At 42.2% G+C, this 27,540-nt stretch overlaps 2 protein-coding genes across 4 annotated transcripts in view; one reads left to right on the plus strand and one right to left on the minus strand.

The window, feature by feature from the left end:
• wasf1 (WASP family member 1) overlaps positions 1 to 7,979 on the minus strand; it is a 92,085-nt gene extending 84,106 nt beyond the window's left edge. The window contains exons 1-2 of one of the 3 annotated variants that reach the window (XM_067985025.1): positions 7,636 to 7,979; positions 6,397 to 6,528 (exon numbers count right to left, since the gene is read on the minus strand). The gene's annotated coding sequence lies outside the window, so the exon portion shown is untranslated. The other 2 variants (XM_067985026.1, XM_067985027.1) reach the window with 2 other exon arrangements.
• Positions 7,980 to 8,147: 168 nt separating this feature from the next.
• Positions 8,148 to 27,540, plus strand: part of cdc40 (cell division cycle 40 homolog (S. cerevisiae)) — a 106,609-nt gene continuing 87,216 nt past the window's right edge. Inside the window, exons 1-2 of the mRNA XM_067985028.1 lie at positions 8,148 to 8,552; positions 15,033 to 15,119. Of these exons, the coding sequence (XP_067841129.1) occupies positions 8,364 to 8,552; positions 15,033 to 15,119 (276 nt within the window). The 5' untranslated portion in view covers positions 8,148 to 8,363. The remainder of the gene's footprint in view (positions 8,553 to 15,032; positions 15,120 to 27,540) is intronic.

Genomic DNA, 27,540 nt, shown 5'->3' on the forward strand with positions numbered 1-27,540 from the left:
TTCACCACCGGCGCAACGTGGCTGCAGTGTGTACCATCTACAGGATGCAATGCAGCAACTCGCAAAGGCTTCTTCGACAGCAGCTCCCAAACCCGCGACCGTTACCACCTAGAAGGACAAGGGCAGCAGGCACATGGGAGCAACACCACCTGCACATTTCCTTCCAAGTCACACACCATCCCAACTTGGAAATATATCGCCGTTCCTTCATCGTCGCTGGGTCAAAATCCTAGAACTCCCTTCCTAACAGCACTGTGGGAGAACCTTCACCACATGGTCTGCAGCAGTTCAAGAAGGCGGCTCACCACCACCTTCTCAAGGGCAATTAGAGATGGGCAATAAATGCTGGCCTCGCCAGCGATGCCCACATTCCATGAACAAATAAGAAAAAATGCCTGTTTTGAACACTGAAAAGGTCGCTAAAGAAAAATTAATTTGAGCAGGTAATATGCAGATTTATTTTATGATTAGATAATCTTGCAACAATTCAAAGATACTTTGATTTGTTTTAAAACACAATAATACCAATGATAAAACATGCCACCTTAGCTGCTGTGCCAGGTTCATTAACTCCATATCATCCAAATAAATATAAACAGATTTGTTACACTGGTTTTCCATGCTGAATTATAATGTTGCTCAGATCAAGTTTATATCGGAAGCAGCTATGGCCCTTAGAAAGCCCATCTACCCCAACACAATTGAAGTACAGTTCTCCTGTATCCATTACATTCTACTTCTTATGACAAGGACAACATTTAACCATTTCTACTGGGGCTTTCAAATATAAAAGTTGAACAACCAATGTCCAAGTAAAAATATGTAATGTCTATTGATAACAATCGTATAGTTATAGAGCACTACATTTCACAAAAAGCTTCGGTCCAAAATGGTTTAACTTCACTGCAGCAAAAGCAAACTAACAAAGGGAAACCACATATACAAATACAGCAAATAAGAGTTTGGCTGGGGGGGGCACTTTCCCACACAAAAATAAAGAATATGTCTTCGAGGATACTAAAAATGCACCTGCCTGTAGTCTCAATTTTTCCTTTATACTCAGTAAACAAATGTATGCCTAATCCAAGACACAATTCTACTTGTCATTATTCCTATTTTGTGATAGTCCCAATAGTTTGTTTACAGTGCAATGATATGCAACACTCATTTTCGTAAACATAAGATTGTATTATCTGTGATATTGCAAGGATTGATATATTTCAATCTTTAGAGAGAGAAAAAGAGAAAATCTACATTAAAATTAGTTAAATTCAGCTTGCAATCACTCAAATACATGCTGGATACTTAAATTTATTAATTTACTAGTTGATCTCACAGGGCGTTGTACACTGATAGTCATGACCAATTTGGTCAATGATTAGAAATGGGGGGATAATGGGACTAATATAGGAGGAGGAAAGGAGGCAACTATGAGTGGAGGGGAGAAGAGAGAGCGCACAGGGAGAGAAAAGAAAAGGTGAGAAGGAGAGAAGAAAGTGCACGTGGTTGGAGGGGGCGGAGGAAAGAGAGCGTGTGCACACAGAGTGCACGCAAAGCAGGTGGACACAGAGGGAGTGAGAGCACAGAATGAGAATCAGCCAGCGAGAGACAGCACACAAATAGAGTGCGCACAAAATGAAATAGCTTACATTTACATTGCACCTTTTATGTCTTCAGGATGGCCCAGCTCTTCACAAGCAATTCATTACTGTTATGTAGGAAAACACAGAACAACTCACAAACAGCACCAGGCATACTTGCTGTTTTTCTTCAAATAAGGCCATGGGTCTTAGCTCTCTCTGCATTCTTTCACAGATAGGCAAAGGCTCCCCACATGGTCAAGCAGACAGGATTAATGCCTCACCTGAAAAAAGGCAATTTTGACACTGCAGCATTTCCTCAGTACTGCACTGGAGTACCAACCTAGATTATTTACTGAAATCCTGATGTGGGAATTTAACCCATAATTTTCTGACTCAGAGGCAAGAGTGCTACCAAATGAGATGAGATGACACTTCTGATCAAAGAATGTGAAGACTGATCACAAAAGTATTCCACTGCTTTACAGCAGAAACAAACCAAGCTATTGTGCAATTAACAAAATCCTCATCGGCTGCACTTCCTCCGTGACAAACTATTACTTTTAATGGATTTATATTACTGAGAGTCGTGCTGGAATTTAAAACGACATCCTTGAAATTGTCAATTGCCAAATCTAGGAGAATGGAGAAAGACAAGAAAATGGAAACTTTGGTTTCGCATTCAGGTGGTGGCCAAACATCCTTGGAGTTATTTATACTAATGTTACAGTTTAGTAGACTACAATATACAAAATTTCTAAATTCTAAAACATTGTAGAATTAATTCCTATTGCACTAGGGAAAAAACTCCCAAGATCGTAGAACCTTTTTTTAAAACTTAAATACACACATATTTTCAGGACAAAAACACCACAACAGGGTTAGTTCAATGTCAACATAAGCCATCAGATATAAAAATTATAAATTCTTTGGCAACATATGTATAAAACTGTTTATTACACTATTGAAGCCACAAATCATTCAGTACTGAAATTCTGGAGTGGGACTTTAACCCATAACTCAGAGGCAAAAGTGCTACCAACTGAGATGAGCTGATAGTAGAATGTGAAGACTGACCACAAAGCATTCAACTGCTTTGCAGCTTGGTGAATAGCACAGATGCATTTAAGAGGAAGCTAGATAAGCACATGAGGGAGAAAGGAATAGAAGGATATGATGAAAGTTAGATGAAGAGGGGTCGACGGATCCTGGTGTGGAGCATAATTACCACCATAGCCCAGTTGGGCCGAATAGACTGTTTCGGTGCTGTAGATTCTAAGTAATTCTATGTAGGACACAGAAACAAGTTCACTATGAGGAGGCTTTAAGTACTGGGACAATGGCAGAGAACCCAAAGGTCAAATTGCAAAAATTCCACAATAAACTACCTTTAACGACCATAGTTGACACTGAGTTTCTGACCATGGCACCATAGGTGTAATATGCCATGACCTTATTGAATGGCGGAGCAGGCTTGAGGGGGCGGATGGCCTACTCCTGCTCCTATTTCTTATGTTCTTATCTTGGCCTGAGCTGGGAATTAAGATATAGCAGGTAAATTTTCCCAGTTAAAAGCTAACCCAAAAGGAAATAAAACAAAAAGTGAATATTCTGTGTGCTATTCAGGCTAGCATAGTGTTTTTTGGCTGCTGTATGCGTTGTAGGAGAAGTTTGAAAAAGTCTGGAATTGCTACTTTTATTCAGTCATGTTTATTTTTCAAAAATAAACCAGTTTCTTGATTTGTCATTGACTTTGTCTTACCAGATTTCCGCTGATGGAAAGATTGGACAAATGCATGGGAAAGCATTTGCGAGTTTCTGATATCCAGTTTGTATGTCAAGAGGGACACATAGTTACACCCCCCTGGTTACACTAACACACAAGCAGATGTTTGGTAGTGCGAGTCAACTCTGGAAAGTGAAGAATGTGGGATTTGCTTATGGGAGCACCTGACTCCACTAAAGCCAAGAAGGTATCTACGGCAAACCCAGTTTGAAACAGTAGTCTTAGTGAGAAAAGGGCTAGAGAAGGAGAGAACCTCTTTCTGAAGTCACATTAACTCATTGGGTTGGAAATTCTGTGTCATTTTCATTTATCATCTGGTCAGCGATTTAACTTTCTATGACAAGAAAAGCCATTATTGCCCATGGCATTGCTTCACATAAAGTACAGTATATGACCTTGTCCTCCTACTAAGATGACTGCTTAAAATAATTACTGTTCATATTCACCACCTTTTGTTTTAAAAAAATGAACATTTGTCATTTATTGGCAACATCCGAACTTCTATTTATTACAATAAACTCAAGTCTTTGGTTTAAATAAACCATCTAATACATGGCTATAATTTCATATTTGGCACTTTCAGTGAAGTATCTACATACACTCAAGATGCCAGATGAAATGTTTATTTACAGTACTGCATCTGAATTGCAAATGAAATGAACTTATAAACGACGCACAATGCCCTTTCATGATAAATAATGATCTGCTTAAATTCAGAAAAGTTGCAAATAATTTTTTTATAATTCATTAACCTCAAATAGACAGTCTCAGTCATTCAACATAAATGCCAAAAACTCAATTTTGTTTATGCTATCACTTATGAACTTCTAATTTGTATTTTTCCAGGTTAAATAGCAAGAAAATGAAATGGGTAATATTGAAACAAACAACTACTTTGCAAGAAAGAAGATTTTTTGTCACTATTATCTGGTGTAGCAAAACAAGTGCAGCAAAATCCTGTTTTGTGCAATAGACTATAGACTAAGAATTCTCAATGTATTGGATTTCCTGTACACTAGGTTTATATTATGCTGCAAGACATTTAATGAGTGACAAAATATAACAGAAACATTAGTAAATATTTCTCCACAAATTATTTTTCAAAAGCAGGTTACATTTTTAAAAGAGAATTTCATTCACATTCAGTATTTTAAAAATTTTAGTTTTATTAAGAAAAACTGCAAGTTAAGCCTTGTTGTTATGGATTGATTTTCTCTGCTTATTCAAGCACAAAACTTCTATTTGTTTAAAACATTTTACAAATTCATGAAAACATTACACCTAACTTCAATTTTGAAATAACTAATATACAGCTGTATAATTTCAGAATTTGAATTGTTCGAAGACAATAATGGTTAATCAAAAGAAAAGACGGTTACCATATTGGGGTGGAATTTCCTGTGCATTTGCACCCAGAGACACGCGTAATTGGGGCGTAAAGCAAATACCTGCCTTAAAAGATCGAGCAAACTCGGGCGCAAGTATGTAACGCATGTAATTACACTATGCCCAAATTTCCTCAATCTTTTATGCCAGTCAATTCATCCTTGCACCCGAACGCATGTCGGCTCAGCACAAAGCCTTCGCGCCCATGCAAAAGCCTTATGCATGCATTTCCGGCAATTATGCTGGTTCTGAATGGGTGTAAAATTAAGCACAGAATTCACGCCTTGCAGGAAACAATGTCATTTTTCTGGTGTTTTATTGTGGTTTTAAAAAAATTTATTCTCACTGTGACCTGCATTGTATTTTCTGTTTCTTTGAATACATTTTTATAGCTTTAGTATGAGTCACATAAAAAATTTAAGAATATGCAATCGTGGAATCTTTTAAACATGCTATGCCTACTGTACACAAATGATGGTTAGATGGCTTGAAATTTTTGATTTTTATACTTAAAAAGGAATATATGGTTCCACACTTTCCTTGAGCCCCGATTGTTCTTGAAGAGTAAATTGATATTAACTCAAATGGGTGTAATTTCAGGTGTAACTTTCCAATTACACCCCACAAGATATGGCCGGCCACCCATCTTCCACCCTCCATAAACTTGAGCCCATACGAAACTCTGCTGCCCTTATCTAACTAGCACCAAGTGCCATTCGCCCATCACCCCTGTGCTCGCTGATCTACATTGGCTCACGGTTCAGCAACGCCTCAAATTAAAAAAGTTCTAATCTTGGCAGTCAAATCCCTCCATGGCCTGGCCCATTCGTATCTCTGTAACCTCCTCCAGCCCTAAAATGCTCCAAGAACTCTGCATTCCTCCGATTCTGACCTCTTGTGCATCCACGATTTCCTTTGCCCACCTTTGGCGGCCGTGCCTTCACTTGTCTAGGCCCTAAGCTCTGTAATTTTCTCCCTAAACCTCTCCACCTCTCTGTCCTCCTTTAAGATGTTCCTTAAAAGCTACCTCTTTGACCACCTGTCCTAATATCTCCTTATGTGGCTCAGTGTCAAATTTCGTCTCATAACGCTCGTGAAGTACCATGGGATGTCTTACTACATTGAAGGCGCTACATAAATGCAAGTTTTGTTGAAATTCCATCCTTTTAGCAGAAAAAGAGGTGTATTTCAATCTCAAGAACATCTGAAGTTTGCAAAAAATAAAATAAAAACACCAGGGCCAGAAATGTTGATGTGTGGTGCAAGAAGTTATGAAACAGGATTCAACCCAATCTGATCAAATACAGCTGAAGTTTAACATGTAAACCTGGAAAAGTTGCCCACCCCCAGCAGAAGTACTTGGAATTTATACTAGAAAAGTAAGATTTCTCGTAATCATTACAATTATTTTGCCGGTAAGTTACTTGGATTTGGAAGTCGCTTTTTAAAAATCATCACAGGTATGCATTTAAAAGTAGTTTGCAAATCCCGCTCTGCTTTGAAAAGCAGCAAATTCTTTCGCACGTAAACACAGTAAACAAAGACTCAAAGCATTCATTGCTTTTAAGTTCTTGCTCAAATCGAGCCAGCTTTCTGCTGCTTTCGCTTATAGCGGAACTGCACAAGTCAGAGAATCACCCCCACCTTTGCTTTTTTTCTTCCTTCAAAATATTGAGACACTTCAGATGGAGGCAGGACGAGTGTGGATGTACTGAAGTGGAGATAAATACACAGGAGCTCGGATCTGCGATCAACCTCTGGCGTGGGAATCGAGTACTGCGGGCGGCAGGATTTAAAGCAGAAAATATGGTTCAGCCTTTCAAAGCCCAAAACGCAATGAATCTTGTTTTGTGCATTAGGTCGAGGGACAGTCCAAAAAGTTGCTCATTAGCATTTGCACTCATTGAATCAAATGTCAGATAATCAATACGTTTTCATACATCACAATTTGTTGATACACAAATTAGCGGCGATTCGTTTTGATCAGGGATGCGGTTGCACCGCATTCGTGGACATAAACTAAATGAATAGCGTTTAAAACTTTACAGATGCGAGGAGGGGGAAAAAAGAGACGCGTGTGCTGCACACATACTTGTAGTTTATAAAATGCACAACCCTGTTGCACTTACTGCCCCGTCGTGCTGACGATCAGTCGGGTGGCACCTTGCAGTAATTGTAACCTTTTTTTTGAGTTACAAAATAATCGCCCTCCTCCCCCCTTCCTCGCACGCCGCACTTTGCTCTGGAAATTGCGGAGCTGGGATCCGTTCGGCTTCACGAAACCCTTTATATAATTCATGTTTTTTTTTAAATGAGAGTGGGGGGGGGGGGTCCCTATTCCCAAATCTACGATCTTAAGTGTGCAAGTGTGTGCGCGCAAGAGAGAGAGTTAGTACTTGGGAGAAAGCTCAGACTCCTGCAGGTTAACTCGGGATGAAGCAGGGCAGTTTGAAGATAGAGCGTGTGTGCGAGACTCGGTGACTAAAGCTCAGGTACATGGCACAAGACCACTACCTGCCGGGGCCTCGGCGAGAAGAGAAAGAGATGGGGATTGGGGGGGGGGGGGGGTGCCGAAAGGGGAGCATGCAGACAGGGAAACATAGCAAAACGCACCCCTCGCTATCAGATCATTGTTTTACACAAAAACAAAAAAAATACCCTGCATTAATAAATTAAAAAGCCCGACATTTCATTCACTGAGATTAAATTACGTACCCCGTTCGGCGTAAACTCTTACCAGCTCGAGCGGGTTTTAATTTTTTTTAAATAATAATTTCCCGGTGTATATATATATGCGTACATATATATTTTTTTAAAAAAGGAACGTTTTTCAGTTGGAGAATAACGTCTTCATTGTCTAGGAGCCGCCGTGTGAAATGTTACCTCTAACCGGTCCGCTTTTCACATCGCTCTCATTGACGCCCCAAGTTTTCATCGGTCTCGATAACAACACCGCACGGCTTCAGCGGGAATGGCGCACGTCAAGCGCACGCAGAGGGACCATCGATCCAGCAACAAAGAAATCCGTTCTTTTCCCCAACCGCCAATCGTGGTGGTTTCAAGTTTTAAATAAAATAGGTTCCATTGACTTTGAACGCGCTTAGGGCATATCGTCTAAGCGGTTTAGATTTCGGGTGGGTTTTTGTTTTTAAATGCATTGGGCATTCCTCCATAGAGTTTTCCAATGGCACAAGCCGGCTGTTAATGCTCGAGACTGGAATGTGTTGTAGAACAGCCCAGTCGAAGGTAGAAGCTTTGTGACGTCACGTGAGCGACAAGCCAGCCGTCCTATAGAAATCGGCTAACGGTCCCAGCAGGAAACGCCCATTTTTGCCCCCAGCGCGCCAATCAGATTGGCGGAGGTGGGACCCCCCCCCCCCCCCGCAGGCGATGCCCTAAATTTGGTCCTTTCAGTTGTGTAGTAAATAAGAAAAAAGCTTCAACGAAACTCAAGGCGGCGATATAGAAGACCAAGCCGATAGAAATCAGCAGAATTTAAAACTGAAGCCACTGTTATGAGGCCGATATCCTTTCTCGTTCGACTTTAATCCGCATGTTCCTTAAGTTTTAGCGATCTGCAAGGACGCGTTATTTACCAAGCGGGATCCAAAATGTCCGCGATCGCGGCTTTGGCTTCTTACGGCAGCGGCAGCGAAAGTGGAAACGACTCGGATGGGGAATGCGGAGAGGTTGCCAGCGAAGACGCCGTGGCTCATTTACACCCTCTCGATCCTGGAAAATCGGTGTCACGCCTTCATGATTCCCTCGCTTTAAACTCCGCGCCCGAGGTTGCAGTGAAGGTGGGTGTCGGGAGGCCTTAGCGGTAGGCCTCGGCTTGTTTTAGCAGTGCACATGGGTCTGTATTAGTGAATCATGCAAACAGCGTGTCCTTCTAACAAGGCTGAATGGACTTGCTGCGGGAAAACCTGACGAACTGATGTGACTCCTTCTGATATGATGTGGAGATGCCGGTGATGGACTGGGGTTGACAAATGTAAGGAATCTTACAACACCAGGTTATAGTCCAACTGTTTATTTGAAAATCACAAGCTTTCGTCAGGTGAGCTCACCTGACGAAGGAGAAAGCCTCCGAAAGCTTGTGATTTTCAAATAAAACAGTTGGACTATAACCTGGTGTTGTAAGATTCCTTACATCCTTCTGATATGCCACTGGCTGGCCGATTATTTATGTCCCTATAGTACTGAACAAAACATAACCAGGAGTTCTCCGCCTTTAAATCCTACCCATGATGATGTGCTGAGGTACCGTTGAGGAGCAGTTGGTAAAGGTGACAACTCTTTAGGGTGCATGTTAATAAGTTCTGTGTTCTTGCTCACTTGCCTCTCTCCTCCAAAAGCAAAACCTTAAAAGCACTTTCTACATATACATATTTAGATGGAGCATTTAACCTACTTTAGTAATTTGTGAAATGACAGTTGATGGTGTTGTTGTTATTATTGGATTTTAATTGACCCTTGAAAATCAGGTATTTAAGGAGGACATTTGTTTAGGGCTCTTTCTCTCTTCCCTCCCCCCCCCTCCCTCCACTTTGATAACTTAGTGGGTAAATGCAACATGGTCTTTGCAAAAGTTTCATGGAATAAGTGCATTTTGCTGGTTGAATTAATCTGTGCCTCTGCTTTACCTGTCGATTACTTTAATGTCAATTTCCACACTTTAAATAAATCCTCACAACGGACTGAAACTGGGAACAATGAAGTGGGGCCTGGTTGAGTGATAGGTAGCATGGTTGCTCAGTGAAAGTGGGCTGGGATTGTGGCACAACTTCAGCGCCCTCTTGTTTAGCTGGACTGGACCTTAGGGCAACATTGATGCCTCGAATTTGGTAGAATTGTCTATCATCTGTGTCACCCAATTTAGTAAAGGGAAGGATGGAGCAGATAGTCTAAAGCCAAGTTAAGGAGAATAGATCTGAGGTTTGGAGAAAGCAGTGAAGATAACTATAGACAGGGGAGGCTGGGGGCAGGAGCACAGGGATTGGTCCGTAGTATGCTATTAGTCACATAATTATCAAGAACCAATTGGCATGTCCAACAGGTCATATAGGACAAGCAATTAAATTATTTTATATATAAATAGAAATGTGTTGAATCTGAAACTGTCTTTATTCAACTTCCTTGTGCTTCAAGGCTCATCACTCAAGTTGGAAGCACTACTTGACCTGGTTTTGGGTAATTAGGCCAAACAAATAGGTGACCTAAAAGTAGGGAAACATTTGGGAAGCAGTGACCACAATATAATTAGGTTCAGTATAAAGGGAAAAAGAAAACATCAAAGACAAGGATGCTGGGGAAAAGAGGTGATAGTGAGATCAAAAGGACCTTGCCCAGATTAAATGGAAGGAAAAATTGGCAAATACAACAGTAGATTAGCAATGGAAGATCTTTAAACAGGAGATTAAAAATTAAGTGCAATCTAGTAAGGAAAAAAAGGGAGTAGTATTGAAGGCTGGGTTTCATGGCTGAATACTGGAATTAGATCATTTTTTTTAAATAGTGCTTACAGAATATCGTATAAAGGGCAGCAAAACTGCAGCAAAACTATATATATATATATATATATATATATATCCCTATATATGGTACAAAAAGGGTGATTAGAAAATAAAAGATGGAGAAAGAGCAAATTGGCAAAAAACATGAAGTGGAAAGAAAAGGCTGTAGGCATATTGGTAGTAAAAGTCAGCATAGTAGGGCTGCTACGAAATGAATGAGGCAAGACTAAGGGAATAGCAAAAATAATGAACAAGTACTTTGCGGGTGATTTTAAACCCCAAGAACAGGTGGGTTGAGGGTGGGTGGGATTTAAAATAGTTGTTTTTTGGGTCGCGACCGCAACCCGGCTTTATTTCCAGGGTTAACGTCGGCGCATAAAAGTACAGGCTTCCCACTGGGAATGCAAAGTCTGACAATTTTGAAGTTGCGACATAAAAAAGCAACTATTTTCAACTCCCACCCACCCCCAACCCACCCATTCTTGGGGATTAAAATCACCGCCTTTGTCTCAGTTTTCACGGAAGAGATGGATATTAAAATTGTACTGCCACCAGAGGTGTAGAACAGTTAAGAGATTATTATTTATAGAGAAATGGGACTAAAGTTGCTGAAACTTAAGGTTGACAAATTACTGGGATCCTGACTGAAGTTAGGGAAGAAATATTATGGGCTCGGACTATAATTTTCAAAAAAATCTTGTTGGAAGGGAAATTGTTCAAGAGGATTTGAGGGTGGCAAGCATGACGTTCCTCTTCAAAAAAGGAGACAGGAAATTGTGGGCCAGTTAGTCTAAGTTCAGTTGTTGATAAGTTATTTGCGTCTCTAATACGGGATAAAATTGGTACGCACGTAGAGAGACACAAGCTAATTGAGACCACAGCACACAATTTTAAATGACAGGTCATGCTTAGCCAATCTTCCAGAATTTTTTGAAGAAGTAAGAGAGAGGATCAGTAAAGAAAATCCAGTGGTTGTGATTCATATAGATTTTTAGAAGTATATGATAAGGTTTGAGTAAGAGATTTATGACAAAGATAATGGAGCATGGAATCGAAGAGAATATCGCCATATTAATAGGGAGATGGCTAGAACTCAGACAGCAAAGGATAGGGGTAAAACAAGCCTTTCTGAATGGACAGGTATGGTGAGGGGTGTTCCCCAGGTGCCTGTGTCGAGACCTTCTTATTTACAATATACATAAATCAGCTGGACTTGGGAATTAAGGGAACAACTTTGAAATTGCCATAATAGAGAATAGGGCATGGTAAGTTGTCGGATTGTGGAAGATTGAGGTACGACATAGGCTATCTGGATGGGCAGATAGGTGGCAGGTGCAGTTCAATATAGAAAACCCGAAGTGAAACATTTTGGAGGACTAGAGAATCAAAATACATACAATAAATGGTAAAAATTAAAATGGAGTAGAAAAGCTGAGGGATATTGGTGTGCAGGTACACAGCTCATTAAAGTTGATTGGGCTGTAAAAAAGGCAAACAGAATCCTTTTTTGTTATCTGGAGGCATAGGATACAAAAGCAAGGAGGTAGTATTGAGTTTGTACAAGATCTTGGCTAGGTTAACGTTGGAGCATTTTGTATAGTTTTGGGCACCTAAAATGGGCAAAGGAAAAGATGCAGCATTGATTTACTAGGATGTTACCAGGAATGAGGGTTTACAATTATGAAGAGAGGCAGAGTATTTTTTTAAACTAGCGTTGAGAAGATTGACTTCAGAGGTCTTCAAGATTAAAAAGAGTTATGATTAGGTAAATAGTGATAGATTATTTCAACTGGTGGACAAAATGGTCATGATAAGGCACAAGATTAAGACAATCACAAAAAAAAGGGCGGTTGGAAAAAAATCTTTAACTGAAGAAGATTAGAATGTAGAAGTTTCTGCTGCAAACTGTTGTTGAAGCAGTCCATAAATTCTTTTAAAAAGCAATAGGATATATGTGTAAAAAAATAATATTAATGGATATAAGAACATAAGAAATAGGAGCAGGAGTAGGCTAATCGGCCCCTCGAGCCTGCTCCGCCATTCATTAAGATCGTGGCTGATCTGATCCTAACCTCAAATCTAAATTCATGTCCAATTTCCTGCCCGCTCCCCGTAACCCCTAATTCCCTTTACTTCCAGGAAACTGTCTATTTCTGTTTTAAATTTAGTTAATGATGTAGCTTCCACAGCTTCCTGGGGCAGCAAATTCTACAGACCTACTACCCTCTGAGTGAAGAAGTTTCTCCTCATCTCAGTTTTGAAAGAGCAGCCCCTTATTCTAAGATTATGCCCCCTAGTTCTAGTTTCACCCATCCTTGGAAACATCCTTACCGCATCCACCCGATCAAGCCCCTTCACAATCTTATATGTTTCATTAAGATCGCCTCTCATTCTTCTGAACTCCAACGAGTAGAGTCCCAATCTACTCAACCTCTCCTCATACGTCCACCCCCTCATCCCCGGGATTAACCGAGTGAACCTTTGTACTGCCTCGAGAGCAAGTATGTCTTTTCTTAAGTATGGAGACCAAAACTGTATGCAGTATTCCAGGTGCGGTCTCACCAATACCTTATATAACTGCAGCAATACCTCCCTGTTTTTATATTCTATCCCCCTAACAATAAAAGCCAACATTCCGTTGGCCTTCTTGATCACCTGCATACTAACTTTTTGATTTTCTTGCACTAGGACCCCCAGATCCCTTTGTACTGCCGTACTTTCCAGTTTCTTGCCATTAAGATAATAACTTAAGATAATAACTTGCTCTCTGATTTTTCCTGCCAAAGTGCATAACCTCACATTTTCCAATATTGTATTGCATCTGCCAAATCTCCGCCCACTCACCCAGCCTGTCTATATCCCCCTTTAGGTTTTTTATGTCCTCCTCACTCTCCACTTTCCCTCCCATCTTTGTATCATCTGCAAACTTTGATATGTTACACTCGGTCCCCTCCTCCAAATCGTTAATATAGATCGTAAAGAGTTGGGGACCCAGCACCGACCCCTGCGGAACACCACTGGCTACTGGTTGCCAGTCCGAGAATGAATCATTTATCCCAACTCTCTGCTTCCTGTTAGATAACCAATCCTCCACCCATGCCAGAATATTACCCCCAGTCCAGTGATTCTTTATCTTGAGCAATAATCTTTTATGTGGCACCTTGTCGAATGCCTTCTGGAAGTCTAAATACACTACGTCCACTGGTTCCCCTTTATCCACCCTGTACGTTATGTCCTCAAAGAACTCAAGCCAATATGTCAGACATGACTTCCCCTTCGTAAAGCCATGCTGACTTTGTCCTATTAAATTATGTTTATCCAAATGTTCTGCTACTGTCTCCTTAATAATAGACTCCAAAATTTTACCCACCACAGATGTTAGGCTAACTGGTCTATAATTTCCAGCCTTCTGCCTACTACCCTTTTTAAATAAGGGTGTTACATTAGCAGTTTTCCAATCTGCCGGGACCTTTGCCGAGTCCAGAGAATTTTGGAAAATTATTACCAAAGCATCCACAATCCCTACTGCCACTTCCCTCAAGACCCTAGGATGTAAGCCATCAGGTCCAGGGGATTAAACTCTCACTCTCATAGATTAGACTCTCACTCTAATATGGAGAAAAACCCCAGCGAACATAAGAAATAGGAGCAGGAGTGGGTCATACGGCCCCTCGGGCCTGTTCCGCCATTCAATGGCTGATCTTCGACCTCAACTCCACTTTCCCGCCCTATCGCCATATCCTTGATTCCCTTAGAGTCTAAAAATCTTATTGATCTCAGCCTTGAACATAATCAATGACTGAGCATCCACAGCCCTCTGGGATAGAGAATTCCAAGGATTCACAACCCTCTGAGTGAAGAAATTTCTCCTCATCTCAGTTCTAAATGGCCAACTCCTTATTCCAAGACTATGCCCTGTAGATCTAGACTCCCCAGCTAGGGGAAACAGCCTCTCAGCATCTACCCTGTCTAGCCCTCTCAGAATCTTTATATGTTTCAATGAGATCTCCTCTCATTCTTCTAAACTCTAGAGTATAAGCCAATTCAACTCAATCTCTCCTCATAGGACAACCCTCTCATCCCAGGAATCAATCTAGTGAACCTTCGTTGCACTGCCTCTAAGACAAGTATATCCTTCCTTAGGTAAGGAGACCAAAACTGTACACAGTACTCCAGATGTGGTCTCACTAAAGCCCTGTACAATTGCAGCAAGACTTCCTTACTCTTGAACTCCAACCCCCTTGCAGTAAAGGCCAAAATACTATTTGCCTTTTGAATTGCTTGCTATACCTGCATGTTAACTTTCTGTGTTTCATGTGCAAGGACACCCAAATTCCTCTGAACACCAACATTTAATAGTTTCTCATCATTTAAAAAATATCCAGTGCAGACTTGATGGGATGAATGGCCTATTTCAATGCTGTAACATTCTACTAATTTAACTTATTTTCATCCATTAATATTTTGCCCATGCTTACACTTGTTGCTGATGTATTGAATGGGAGGTCTGGTAAACATCCAATGTCGTCAAGTGTGTTTTAAATGGAAACATCATTGGGAAAATTGAGCCAAGCTTCAGACAATGGGGCATTCTGTTTTCCCATCTTACCCAGCTTCCCTGCACCCAATTTTAAATGTGTGGCAATGGTGAAATGTTTTTCTCTTTGTGGTTTTAAAATTTTGCCTTGATGTGGTAAAAGTGATTGCATGTTTCTATTGCAGTCATGCTGAACCATTCTGAACACTGTGTTTCCTTACTTCTAGGAAGATGTGGAGACAGGGGTTCACCTTGACCCATTGCTGAAGGAAGTCATGTTCAATCCATCATATGAAACTATGTTTGCACCAGAGGTAAGAAGTCTTAGATGCTCATTTTGAAGTTCCTCCATACCTGTCACTACATAATTGCATGTTCAGCATTGAGCCTGTGAGTATAACTCAGTAAGACTTTACCATAAATGTGAGTTCCACATCAAATTTCTCAGTTAATAAAGTTAGGTTATGGATCCTGAAAAAAGTTGTGCATTGACATGGCATGCAAAATGCTCTGATCTACTTAGTCTCTTTGAGGTGTGACTCCCTGCACACCATCTTCCTCCAACCAGTCTCCTCCATTGTCTAGCTCAGTGGGACCCCCTCGCTTGGTTCCACTCTTAAATATCTGATCATAGCCAGAACATCTCCATTAATGGCTTTGCTTCCTGACCCAACAGTCTATCTTTGGGCATCTCCTCTACCTCATCTACATGCTGCCCCTTGGCAATATCATTCACAGACATGGCTTAGGAACGTTAGTAAGACAAGCTATCGTCTTTGACCCCCGCCACAAACTCTGTACCTTTGCCATTGATTTCATTCCTCTCCCCTGTCCAATGTCTCAGGCTGTTTGCAACTTCAAATTCCTACTTGATACTGAGCTGGGCTTCTAACCCCATATCCTCTCCATCACAAAGATCGTCTACTTCACCCTCCGTAACACTGCCCACCTCCGCCCTTACTTCAGCTCATCTGGTATTGAAGCCTTCATCCATGCCTTTCTCACCTCCAGCCTCGACTATTTCAGTTCTCTCCTGGTCAGCCTTCATCCTTCGTAAACTTCAGCTCTTCCAAAACTCTAAAGCTTGCATCCTATCCCGCACCAAGTCCAACTCATCTATCACCCCTGTCCTCGCTGACCTGTATTGGCTCCCCATTCCCCAATGCCTCAAATTTAAAGTTCTCATGCTTGTGTTTAAATCTCTTCATGGCCTTGCCTCTCCCTGACTCTGTAACCTCCTCCAACACTACAATCCCTGGTTTCTGTGGAATTCACCAAGTCAATGGAAATACTTTTTGTGTGAAACTTACACTTACCTATGTATAGGATACACAATTGGACTATGCAGAATAAAGCAATACGTGATGTCAGGCACATACCTTGCAGGTTTCTGACTTATGTTGGCCAAGTTCAGTTGATCATTTTTGTTTAAACCTGCTCTATGTATCTGGTTTGTGATGCAAAAATGGAAACAAAAATATTCCAGCATTTACAATATTTTGATTTGTTTTTGTGTGTGTGTGTGTGTATTGCTTATGATACATGTTGTCTCTACTAAGCAGTTTTTAAAATGAAGATTGAGGCAGTATAATAGTTTTATTCTTTGTGGGGTTACCTCGGTGGAAAACTGGCCTGTGCTCCATGAAATGGATTTCTTGTTCTGTGATTGAATCATGTAGCAGCTGTTGAGTTCAGTATACAGGAGGGCTGTCTGGCTGTGGCAATGGGACTATCTGTCTGAATATTTTTTCTTTTAAATTGTAAAAGCAATCATTTTTAGGAAATGGACATAACTGATAGAAGGCATTGGTGTGAATGTGAATATTATAGGCTGTCCTAATTGTTGTGTGTGTGTATGCATCAAACAACTGAGACTGAAAAATGTTGCCTTAAGAAAAGATTGGTCTTAAATTCATCAATATTGAATTAGTGAATGTGGTATAAATATGCTGTAACTATATCTAGTGCTACTATAGCTGGTGCTATGGGGGAGGATTTAAATTAATTTGGCAGGGAGTAGGGAAACCAAGATAAAGCATCAGAGAGGAGAAACAAGGTGCATAGAGGACTGGGAGAGACAAATAGCATTAGTTATAAAGAGTAGTCTAGAAAGAGGAGGGATCAGACAGGAGGGAAGTGCAAAGCAGACCTAGGCAGATTTGGAGTGCATGTGTGTAAATGCACAGAGCGTGACAATAAGATTGGTGAGCTGCAGGCACAAGTTGCCACATGGGGTTATGATATAGTGGCAGTAATGGAGACCTGGCTCAAACAAGGGCAGGAATGGGAACTTAACATTCCTGGCTACAATGTATTCAGGAGGGGTGGAGAAGGAAAAAAGGGAGGGGGAGGTGGCAATTTTGATCAAAGATACTGTTACAAACCTGGAAAGGGATGATGTGCTAGAAGGTTCAAAGACAGAATCTATTTGGTTAGAGCTGAGGAGCAGAAAAGAAGCTGTTACGCTGCTGGGTATATACTACACATCACCAAATAGTGGGTAGCAGATGGAGGAGCAGATCTGCAAGCATATTTCAGAAAGATGTAAAAACAATAGAGTAGCGATAATGGGGGACTTCAATTATCCTAAAATAGACTGGGAAAATAAATAGAAAAAGGAGGCTTATACAGTCAGGTTCATAATACGTTAGAGAATCAAGCCGAATACAGAAAGTCCAGAGGAGAACTGGAAAAGGAAATAAGAGGGGCAAAGACAGTGTATGAGAAAAGATTAGCAGATAACATAAAAGGGAATACTAAAGTCCTTTATAAACATATAAAGAGTAAAAGGATAGTTAAAGGAAGAGTGGGCTGATTAGGGACCAAAAGGGAGGCAGAGGGCATAGCTGAAGTACTAAATGAGTACGTTGCAACTATTTTCACAAAAGAAAAGGGTGCTGCCAATTTCACAGTAAAAGAGGAGGGAGTAGAGAAATTGGATAGGATAAAAATAGCTAAAGAGGAGGTATTTAAAAGATTGGCAGCGCACAAAGTAGAAAAGTCACCCGGTCCGGAATGGATTCATCGTAGGTTGCTGAGGGAAGTAAGGGTGGAAATAGAGGAGGCTCTGGCCACAATCTTTCAATCCTCCTTGGATATGGGAGTGGTGTCAGAGGACGGAGGGTTGTAAATGTTAACCCCTGTTCAAAAAAAGGGCCAGTCAGCCTAATGTTGGTGGTGGGGGAACTTTTAGAGACCATAATCTGGGAGAAAATTAATTTTCATTTGGAAAAACATGGGTTAATTAATGACAGCCAACACTGATTTGTTAAAGGTGAGTCATGTCTGACAAACTTGATTGAGTTCTTTGATGAAATAGCAGAGAGGATTGATGAAGGTAGTGCAGTTGATGTGTATATGGAGTTTGATAAAGTGACACATAATAGACTTGTTATTAAAAAATGGCCAATATTTTGCATTTTATAAATAGGGGCTTTGAGTACAAGTGTAAAGAAGTATTGATAAATTTGTATGAATCATTGGTTAGGCCACAAGTTAGAGTACTGTGTGCAGTTTTGGGTACTCCATAAATGGAAAGAACATTAAATCCACAGTGAGTGGACAGTGTAGATTCACCACAGAGAAACTAGGGATGAGAAACTATAGTTATGAGGAGAACCCTGAGATACTGGGACTATTTTCACTGAAGCAGAGAAAGCTGAGAAGATTTAATAGAGGTTTTTAAAATTATGAAGGGTTTTGTTAGAGCAAATAGGAAAAGACTATTTCCTCTGGTTGGCGAGTCAGTGAAGAAGGGACATCAATTTGAAATTGTCACTGAGAGTGAGAAGAGAGGTTAGGAGAAGTTTCTATATGCAGTTGCTAGAGCATGGAATGCTTCGCCACAGGAGGTGATTGAGGCAAAGACCATTGCATCTTTTAAGGGGAAATTGGATAAATATTTGAAGGAGGGCTGTTGGAGAGAGTGGGTCCACGGAAATACTTCTGAATTGATCTAGGAAAGAACTGCCAAAGCCACGATAGGTGGCAGCCATGGAGGTAGATGGAGCTTGAGGCTAAAGGTGCATAGATGTTTGTGGGAGCCAAGGAAGTTGGCTTCAGTTTTGCTGATGTTTATCATGGTAAGTACTGCATAGGAGGAGGCCATTCGGCCCATCATGCCTGCGCCGGCTCTTTGACAGAGCCATCCAATTAGTCCCATTCCTCTGTCCTTTCCTCGTAGCCCTGTAAATTTTTTCCCTTCAAGCATTTATCTAATTCCCTTTTGAAAGTTACTATTGAATCTGCTTCCATCACTCTTTCAGGCAGTGCATTCCCGATCATTACAATTCGCTACGTAAAAAAATGTTTCCTCATGTCGCCTCTGGCTCGTTTGCCGCTCGCCTTAAATCTGTGTCCTCTGGTTACTGACCCTTCTGCCACTGGAAACAGTTTCTCCTTATTTATTCTATCAAAACCGTTCATGATTTTGAACACCTCTATCAAATCTCCCCTTAATCTTCTCTGCTCGAAGGAGAACAACCCCAGCTTCTCCTGTCTCTCCACATAACTGAAGTCTCTCATCCCTGGTACCATTCTAGCAAATCTCTTCTGCACCCTCTCTATGGCCTTGCCATCCTTCCTAAAGTGTGCCCAGAACTGAACAAAATAGTCCAGCTGAGGCCTAACCAGTGTTTTATAATGGTTTAGCATAATTTCCTTGCTTTTGTACTCTCTTCCTCTATTAATAAAGCCCAGGATCCCATTTGCTTTTTTAACAGCCTTCTCAACTTGTCCTGCCACCTTCAAAGATTTGTGTACATGCACCCACAGGTTTTGCTGTTCCTGCACCCCCTTTAAAATTGTACCATTTAGTTTATATTGCCTCTTGTTCTTCCTACCAAAATGTATCACTTTGCACTTCTCTACGTTAAATTTTATCTGCCATGTGTCTGCCCATTTTACCAATCTGTCTATGTCCTTCGGAAGTCTGTTTCTATCCTCCACATTGTTTACTACATTTCCGAGTTTCATATCATCTGCAAACTTTGAAATCATACCCAAGTCCAGGTCATTAATATATATTAAAAAGAGCAGTGGTCCTAATACTGACCCTGGGGAACACCATTGTATACTTTCCTCCAGTCTGAAAAACAACCGTTCACCACTACTCTCTGCTTTCTGTCCCTTTGCTAATTTTGTATCTACGCTGCCAATGTCACTTTAATCCCATGGGCTTCAATTTTGCTAACCAGTCTATTATGTTTATTACTTTAACAAACGTCTTTTGAAAGTGTCTGTACACAACATTAGCCGCGCTACTCTCATCAATCCTTTCCGTTACTTCCCTCAAAGAACATAATCAAGTTAGTCAAACACGATTTTCCTTTAACAAATCCGTTCTGACTTCCATTTATTAGCCCATACATTTCCAAGTGCCAATTAATTTTGTCCAGGATTATTGTCTCTAAAAGTTCCCCCACCACTGACATTAGGCTGACTGGCCTATAATTGCCGGGTTTATCCCTCTCCCCATTTTTGAACAGGGCTGTAACATTTGCAATCCTCCAGTCTTCTGGCACCGTCCCCATATCGAAGGAGGATTAGAAGATTGTGGCCAGAGCCTCGGCAATTTCTACCCTTACTTCCCTCAGTAACCTAGGATGCATCCCATCTGGACTAGGTGACTTTTCTACTTTGAGTACTGCCAATCTTTTAAGTACCTCCTCATTATTTATTTTGATCCTATCCAGTATCGCTACCACCGCCTCCCTTACTGCTACAATGGCAGCATCCTCTACTCTAGTGAAGATGGATGCGAAGCATTTATTTAGTCCCTGAGCCATGCCCTCTGCCTCCATAAGAAGATCTCCTTTTTTGTCCCTAATCGGTCCCACACTTCCTTTGACTATCTTTTTGCTGTTTATATGTTTATAAAAGTTTTTTGAATTCCCTTTTATGTTAGCTGCTAATCTATTCTCATACTCTCTCTTTGCCCCTCTTATTCCCTTTTTTAGATCTCCTCTGTACTTTCTGTATTCAGACTGGTTCTCTACTGTATTATAAACCTTACATTTGTCATAAGCCTCCTTTTTCTGTTTCATTTTATTCTCTATATCTTTAGTCATCTAGGGATCTCTAGCTTTGGATACCCTTCCTTTCCCCCTCGTAGGAATGCGTCCACTCAGTACCCGAACCATCTCCTCCTTAAAGGCCTCCCATTGTTCAATTACTGGAGGAAATTTTGACTCATCCAAGTCTTCGTCGTCTGAAGAGCATTGCCCCAGTGTGACATTTCTGTTTGCCCACAGCAGATATCCGTATAATGGTCCTGAGTAAGACTGACAAGTTAGTGTGAATTAGTGCTGATCTGCAGGCAGTTTTGTTGTGAGTCCAAATTTGTTTTGTGTAGAGAAAACTTTTATCTCATCAATCTGACTTGGATTTGAAACCAAATCTTCTATCTCTACAAACCCCCCCCCCCCCCCCACACACACACATGCTATTCTGTTATGGAGAAGAGTTAGTGTAGAAAAGAACAAATGGCAATTGCAAAAGTGGCTTTTAACAGAGTTACTGTGGAACTGTAAAATCACGCTGATGATAGAAGTTAGAATCAAACGCAAAATACTGTAGATGCTGGAAATCTGAAATAAAAACAGAAAATGCTGGAAATACTCAGCAAATCAGGCAGCATCTGTGGAGAAAGAAACAGAGTTAATGTTTCAGGTCGATGACCTTTCATCAGAACTGGAAGAAGTTGAAGATTAAACAGTTTTTAAGCAAGTTCAGAGGTAGCGAAAGGGGGGAGGGGAGGGAAGGAAAGAACAAAAGGGAAGGTCTGTGATAGGGTAGAGGGCAGGAATGATTAAATGACAAAAAGGATGATGGTGCAAGGCAAGGAGGGTGGTAATGGGACAGGTTAGGAAACAAAAGATGGGTCTAGAGGAGCTGTAAATGGCAACATCAGAACCATTAGCAACACTGACTGTCCAGAAAAAATGAGAGCAGCGGTCATGATCTGAAGGTATTGAAATCAGTGTTGAGTCTGGAAAGTTGTAAAGTGCCAATTCGAAAGATGGGGTGCTGTTCCTCGAGCTTCATTGGAACAATGTAAGAGGCCGAGGTCAGAGTGGGAGTAGGACGGGGAATTAAAATGTCAGGGTCACGCTTGCGGACTGAGCGAAGGTGTTCAGCGAAGCGCTCGTCCAATCTATGTTTGGACTCCCTACTATAGAGGAGATTGCATCATGAGCAGCGCACACAGTATACTAAATTGAAAGAAGTACAAGTAAATCGCTGTTTCACCTGGAAGAAGTGTTTAGGGCCTGGATGGTGGGAAGGGAGGCGATGAAAGGGCAGGTGTTGCATCTCCTGCGCTCGCACGGGAAGGTACCGTGGAGAGGAAAGCGGGTGTTGGGCGTGATGGAAGAGTGGATCAAAGTGGAGGAGCGGTCCCTCTGGAAGTTGCTGTCCAAAATGCGCTGCCCCTCTGTAAACTGTGCAAAAATGACATCTTGCCATGTGGTCCCCCATTCAAATGTTTGAACGGTGTGAAGTTTGTGTATTGACGTTGAGATTTCTTTTCACTCGCCACAAAAAGTTAGGGCTTGTCCATTCCAGTGTAAGTACCCTTTTAACGGTGTGGTAATCGTAATAACTGCCAAAAAACCTCTCTGGCACTCAAAATTAACTTTTACAAGTTTTTTAAAAATTCGTTCACGGGATGTGGGCGTCGCTGGCAAGGCCGGCATTTATTGCCCATCCCTAATTGCCCTCGAGAAGGTGGTGGTGAGCCGCCTTCTTGAACCGCTGCAGTCCGTGTGGTGACGGTTCTCCCACAGTGCTGTTAGGAAGGGAGTTCCAGGATTTTGACCCAGCGACAATGAAGGAACGGCGATATATTTCCAAGTCGGGATGGTGTGTGACTTGGAGGGGAACGTGCAGGTGGTGTTGTTCCCATGCGCCTGCTGCCCTTGTCCTTCTAGGTGGTAGAGGTCGCGGGTTTGGGAGGTGCTGTCGAAGAAGCCTTGGCGAGTTGCTGCATTGCATCCTGTGGATGGTGCACACTGCAGCCACAGTGCGCCGGTGGTGAAGGGAGTGAATGTTTAGGGTGGTGGATGGGGTGCCAATCAAGCGGGCTGCTTTATCTTGGATGGTGTCGAGCTTCTTGAGTGTTGTTGGAGCTGCACTCATCCAGGCAAGTGGAGAGTATTCCATCACACTCCTGAATTGTGCCTTGTAGATGGTGGAAAGGCTTTGGGGAGTCAGGAGGTGAGTCACTCGCCGCAGAATACCCAGCCTCTGACCTGCTCTCGTAGCCACAGTATTTATTTGGCTGGTCCAGTTAAGTTTCTGGTCAATGGTGACCCCCAGGATGTTGATGGTGGGGGATTCGGCGATGGTAATGCCGTTGAATGTCAAGGGGAGGTGGTTAGACTCTCTCTTGTTGGAGATGGTCATTGCCTGGCACTTATCTGACGCGAATGTTACTTGCCACTTATCAGCCCAAGCCTGGATGTCGTCCAGGTCTTGCTGCATGCAGGCTCGGACTGCTTCATTATCTGAGGGGTTGCGAATGGAACTGAACACTGTGCAGTCATCAGCGAACATCCCCATTTCTGACCTTATGATGGAGGGAAGGTCATTGATGAAGCAGCTGAAGATGGTTGGGCCTCGGACACTGCCCTGAGGAACTCCTGCAGCAATGTTCTGGGGCTGAGATGATTGGCCTCCAACAACCACTACCATCTTCCTTTGTGCTAGGTATGACTCCAGCCACTGGAGAGTTTTCCCCCTGATTCCCATTGACTTCAATTTTACTCGGGCTCCTTGGTGCCACACTCGGTCAAATGCTGCCTTGATGTCAAGGGCAGTCACTCTCACCTCACCTCTGGAATTCAGCTCTTTTGTCCATGTTTGGACCAAGGCTGTAATGAGGTCTGGAGCCGAGTGGTCCTGGCGGAACCCAAACTGAGCATCGGTGAGCAGGTTATTGGTGAGTAAGTGCCGCTTGATAGCACTGTCGACGACACCTTCCATCACTTTGCTGATGATTGAGAGTAGACTGATGGGGCGGTAATTGGCCGGATTGGATTTGTCCTGCTTTTTGTGGACAGGACATACCTGGTCAATTTTCCACATTGTCGGGTGGATGCCAGTGTTGTAGCTGTACTGGAACAGCTTGGCTCGAGGCGCAGCTAGTTCTGGAGCACAAGTCTTCAGCACTACAGCTGGGATGTTGTCGGGGCCCATAGCCTTTGCTGTATCCAGTGCACTCAGCCGTTTCTTGATATCACGTGGAGTGAATCGAATTGGCCGAAGACTGGCTTCCGTGATGGTGGGGATATCGGGAGGAGGCTGAGATGGATTATCCACTCGGCACTTCTGGCTGAAGATGGTTGCAAACGCTTCAGCCTTGTCTTTTGCACTCACGTGCTGGACTCCGCCATCATTGAGAATGGGGATGTTTGCAGAGCCTCCTCCTCCCGTTAGTTGTTTAATTGTCCACCACCATTCACGACTGGATGTGGCAGGACTGCAGAGCTTTGATCTGATCCGTTGGTTGTGGAATCGCTTAGCTCTGTCTATAGCATGTTGCTTCCGCTGTTTAGCATGCATGTAGTCCTGAGTTGTAGCTTCACCAGGTTGGCACCTCATTTTTCGGTACGCCTGGTGCTGCTCCTGGCATGCTCTTCTACACTCCTCATTGAACCAGGGTTGATCCCCTGGCTTGTTGGTAATGGTAGAGTGAGGAATATGCCGGGCCATGAGGTTACAGATTGTGCTGGAATACAATTCTGCTGCTGCTGATGGCCCACAGCGCCTCATGGATGCCCAGTTTTGAGCTGCTAGATCTGTTCTGAATCTATCCCATTTAGCATGGTGGTAGTGCCACACAACACGTTGGATGGTGTCCTCAGTGCGAAGACGGCTGTGCGGTGGTCACTCCTACCAATACTGTCATAGACAGATGCATTTGCGACAGGTAGATTGGTGAGGACGAGGTCAAGTAAGTTTTTCCCTCGTGTTGGTTCGCTCACCACCTGCCGCAGGCCCAGTCCAGCAGCTATGTCCTTCAGGACTCGGCCAGCTCGGTCAGTAGTGGTGCTACCGAGCCACTCTTGGTGATGGACATTGAAGTCCCCCACCCAGAGTACATTTTGTGCCCTTGCTGCCCTCAGTGCTTCCTCCAAGTGGTGTTCAACATGGAGGAGGACTGATTCATCAGCTGAGGGAGGACGGTAGGTGGTAATCAGCAGGAGGTTTCCTTGCCCATGTTTGACCTGATGCCATGAGGACTCCCAGGGCCACTCCCTCCTGACTGTATATCACTGTACCGCCACCTCTGGTCGGTCTGTCCTGCCGGTGGGACAGGACATACCCAGGGATGGTGATGGAAGAGTCTGGGATGTTGGCTGAAAGATATGATTCTGTGAGTATGGCTATGTCAGGCTGTTGCTTGACTCGTCTGTGGGACAGCTCTCCCAATTTTGGCACAAGTCCCCAGATGTTAGTAAGGAGGACCTTGCAGGGTCGACTGGGCTTGGTGTTTTGCCGTTGTCGTGTCCGATGCCGGGTGGTCCGTCCGGTTTTATTCTTATTATGACTTTTCGTAGCGAGATTTTACAACAGAGGGCAATTAAGAATCAACCACATTGCTGTGGGTCTGGAGTCACATATAGGCCAGACCGGGTAAGGGCGGCAGGCTTCCTTCCCTAAAGGACATTAGTGAACCAGATGGGTTTTTACGACAATCCGGTAGTTTCATGGCCATCATTACTGATACTAGTATTTTAATTCCAGATTTTATTTTAATTAATTGAATTAATTAATTGAATTTAAATTCGCCAGCTGCCGTGGCGGGATTTGAACTCATGACTCTGGATTTTAGTCCAGGCCTCTGGATTACTAGCCCAGTAACATAACCACTATGCTACCGTACCCTTGGAGTCTCATTCCTTCGGCTTTTAATTATTGTTGGAGATTTTTTTTGAAAATTTTTTTTTAACTTCTTTTATCTCTCGCTCTCATAATCCAATCTTTCTTTCCCTCTTTATTTCGCTTTCTGTACCTCATTTGACATTGAATGTACTATTTTGATTTACACTTCCTGGTTCAGAGTTTGCGCTGCTCATTAACAATTCTTCAATCTGATTGGTTAAGGAGATACACAATTGCTTGTCCAGTTCAGACAGGTCCCAGATGCCCTGTAGAGGGTGCTGCATTTTTTGGCTGTTTGGCTGATAGGAACTTGCCATGCAAATCCCCATAGAAAGTCTATGGGCAAGTGCAAGTCCAACGAACGGCTGGAGCCATTCATTTGCTGCTCACAGCAAAATCTGGCCCAATGTCGTTAATCACATTTCAATGTAACATTCTAATTCTTAACATTAGGTTGGTTTTACAGTTGCACAGACACTCTATATTAAATGCCACTTTTGCAGTTGTTATCCTCCATTTAACTCTGTTGCTTTGCTTTAGACTATCCAGGAAAATCTATTTTATCATCTTGCCCTATTTCCATATTGTTCATTCTAAAGTCACTTTCTGTGGAGGGTCATCTTTCCTTATGATCATCATTGCCTTAGTTGTCTTTAGCATTTATTTTCACTTTATAGTCCAAACATGTCTGCTTTACCATTTGAACTATCTCTTGTAATCTCTACATCTAGAACATTTGATCAAAATGTGTTTAGGATTCTTAAAGCGCCCTTTTGAAAAATGTTAACTGTAGACATTGGGATCTTAAATAACAATTTTAGTGTTTTGGCTAAGTTAACACCACAGCTCATATCAGTCAAAATATCTGCAAAGCATGTTACAGGAATATGGATAATCAAAAGAATAATGGTTAGTATTCATTTTAAATGTGTTCTATATAGGATTTTCATGCTTGCAATAAATCTATTTGTGCACATCATCTATCTTCTATATAATTAGAAGTCTTGCCTATAAATGTACCTGATAATAATCACATTCTCAATTTATTTTATTTCAAACTGGTGTCAGCCCTAGCCTTGATTTCTGACCCATTGCTATATAGATAAGATTTTTTATAATATACAATACATTCTGAGGGGGTTGGGGGGGAAAGCTGAACTTACCCATAAAGGCAGTAAGTATATGCTCGAAATACCTCCAATAAGTTTCTCTTCTTTCTAGAGCCTGAATTCTGATCCATCCTTCAGCTTTTTATATACTTGAACCCTAAATGAGAGGCTTATAGCGAGTGGATCCCCAGAATGTAGTTATGCCAACCTCTGTTTATCACTTCATTGGACTATAACTTCCAGGATGCTGGCTAAGCCTGCCACCTTTTACTGAGATGAGCTTCCGACCATATATCCGCTCCATCACCAAGACCGCCTACTTCCACCTCCATAATGTCTCCCGTCTCCACCCATACCTCAGCTCATCTGCAGCTGAAACCCTTATCCATGCCTTTGTTACCTCTAGACTCGACTATGCCAATGTTCTCCTGACCAGCCTCCCATCTTCCACCCTCCATTAACTTGAGCTGATCCAAAACTCTGCTACCCGTATTCTAACTCACACAAGTCCTGTTCACCCATCATCCCTGTACTCGCTGACCTACATTAGCTCCTGGTCTGGGAAAGCCTCGATTTTAAAATTCACATCCTTGTTTTCAAATCCCTCTATGGCCTCGCCCCTCCCTATCTCTGTAACCTCCTCCAGGCCTACAGCCCTCCAAGATCTCTGCGCTCCTCCAATTCTTGCCTCTTGCACAGCCCCGATTTTTAATCGCTCCACTATTAGCGGCTGTGCCTTCAG

This window comes from Heptranchias perlo, chromosome 5 (genome assembly GCF_035084215.1).
Source record: "Heptranchias perlo isolate sHepPer1 chromosome 5, sHepPer1.hap1, whole genome shotgun sequence".
Lineage (NCBI taxonomy): Eukaryota > Metazoa > Chordata > Chondrichthyes > Hexanchiformes > Hexanchidae > Heptranchias > Heptranchias perlo.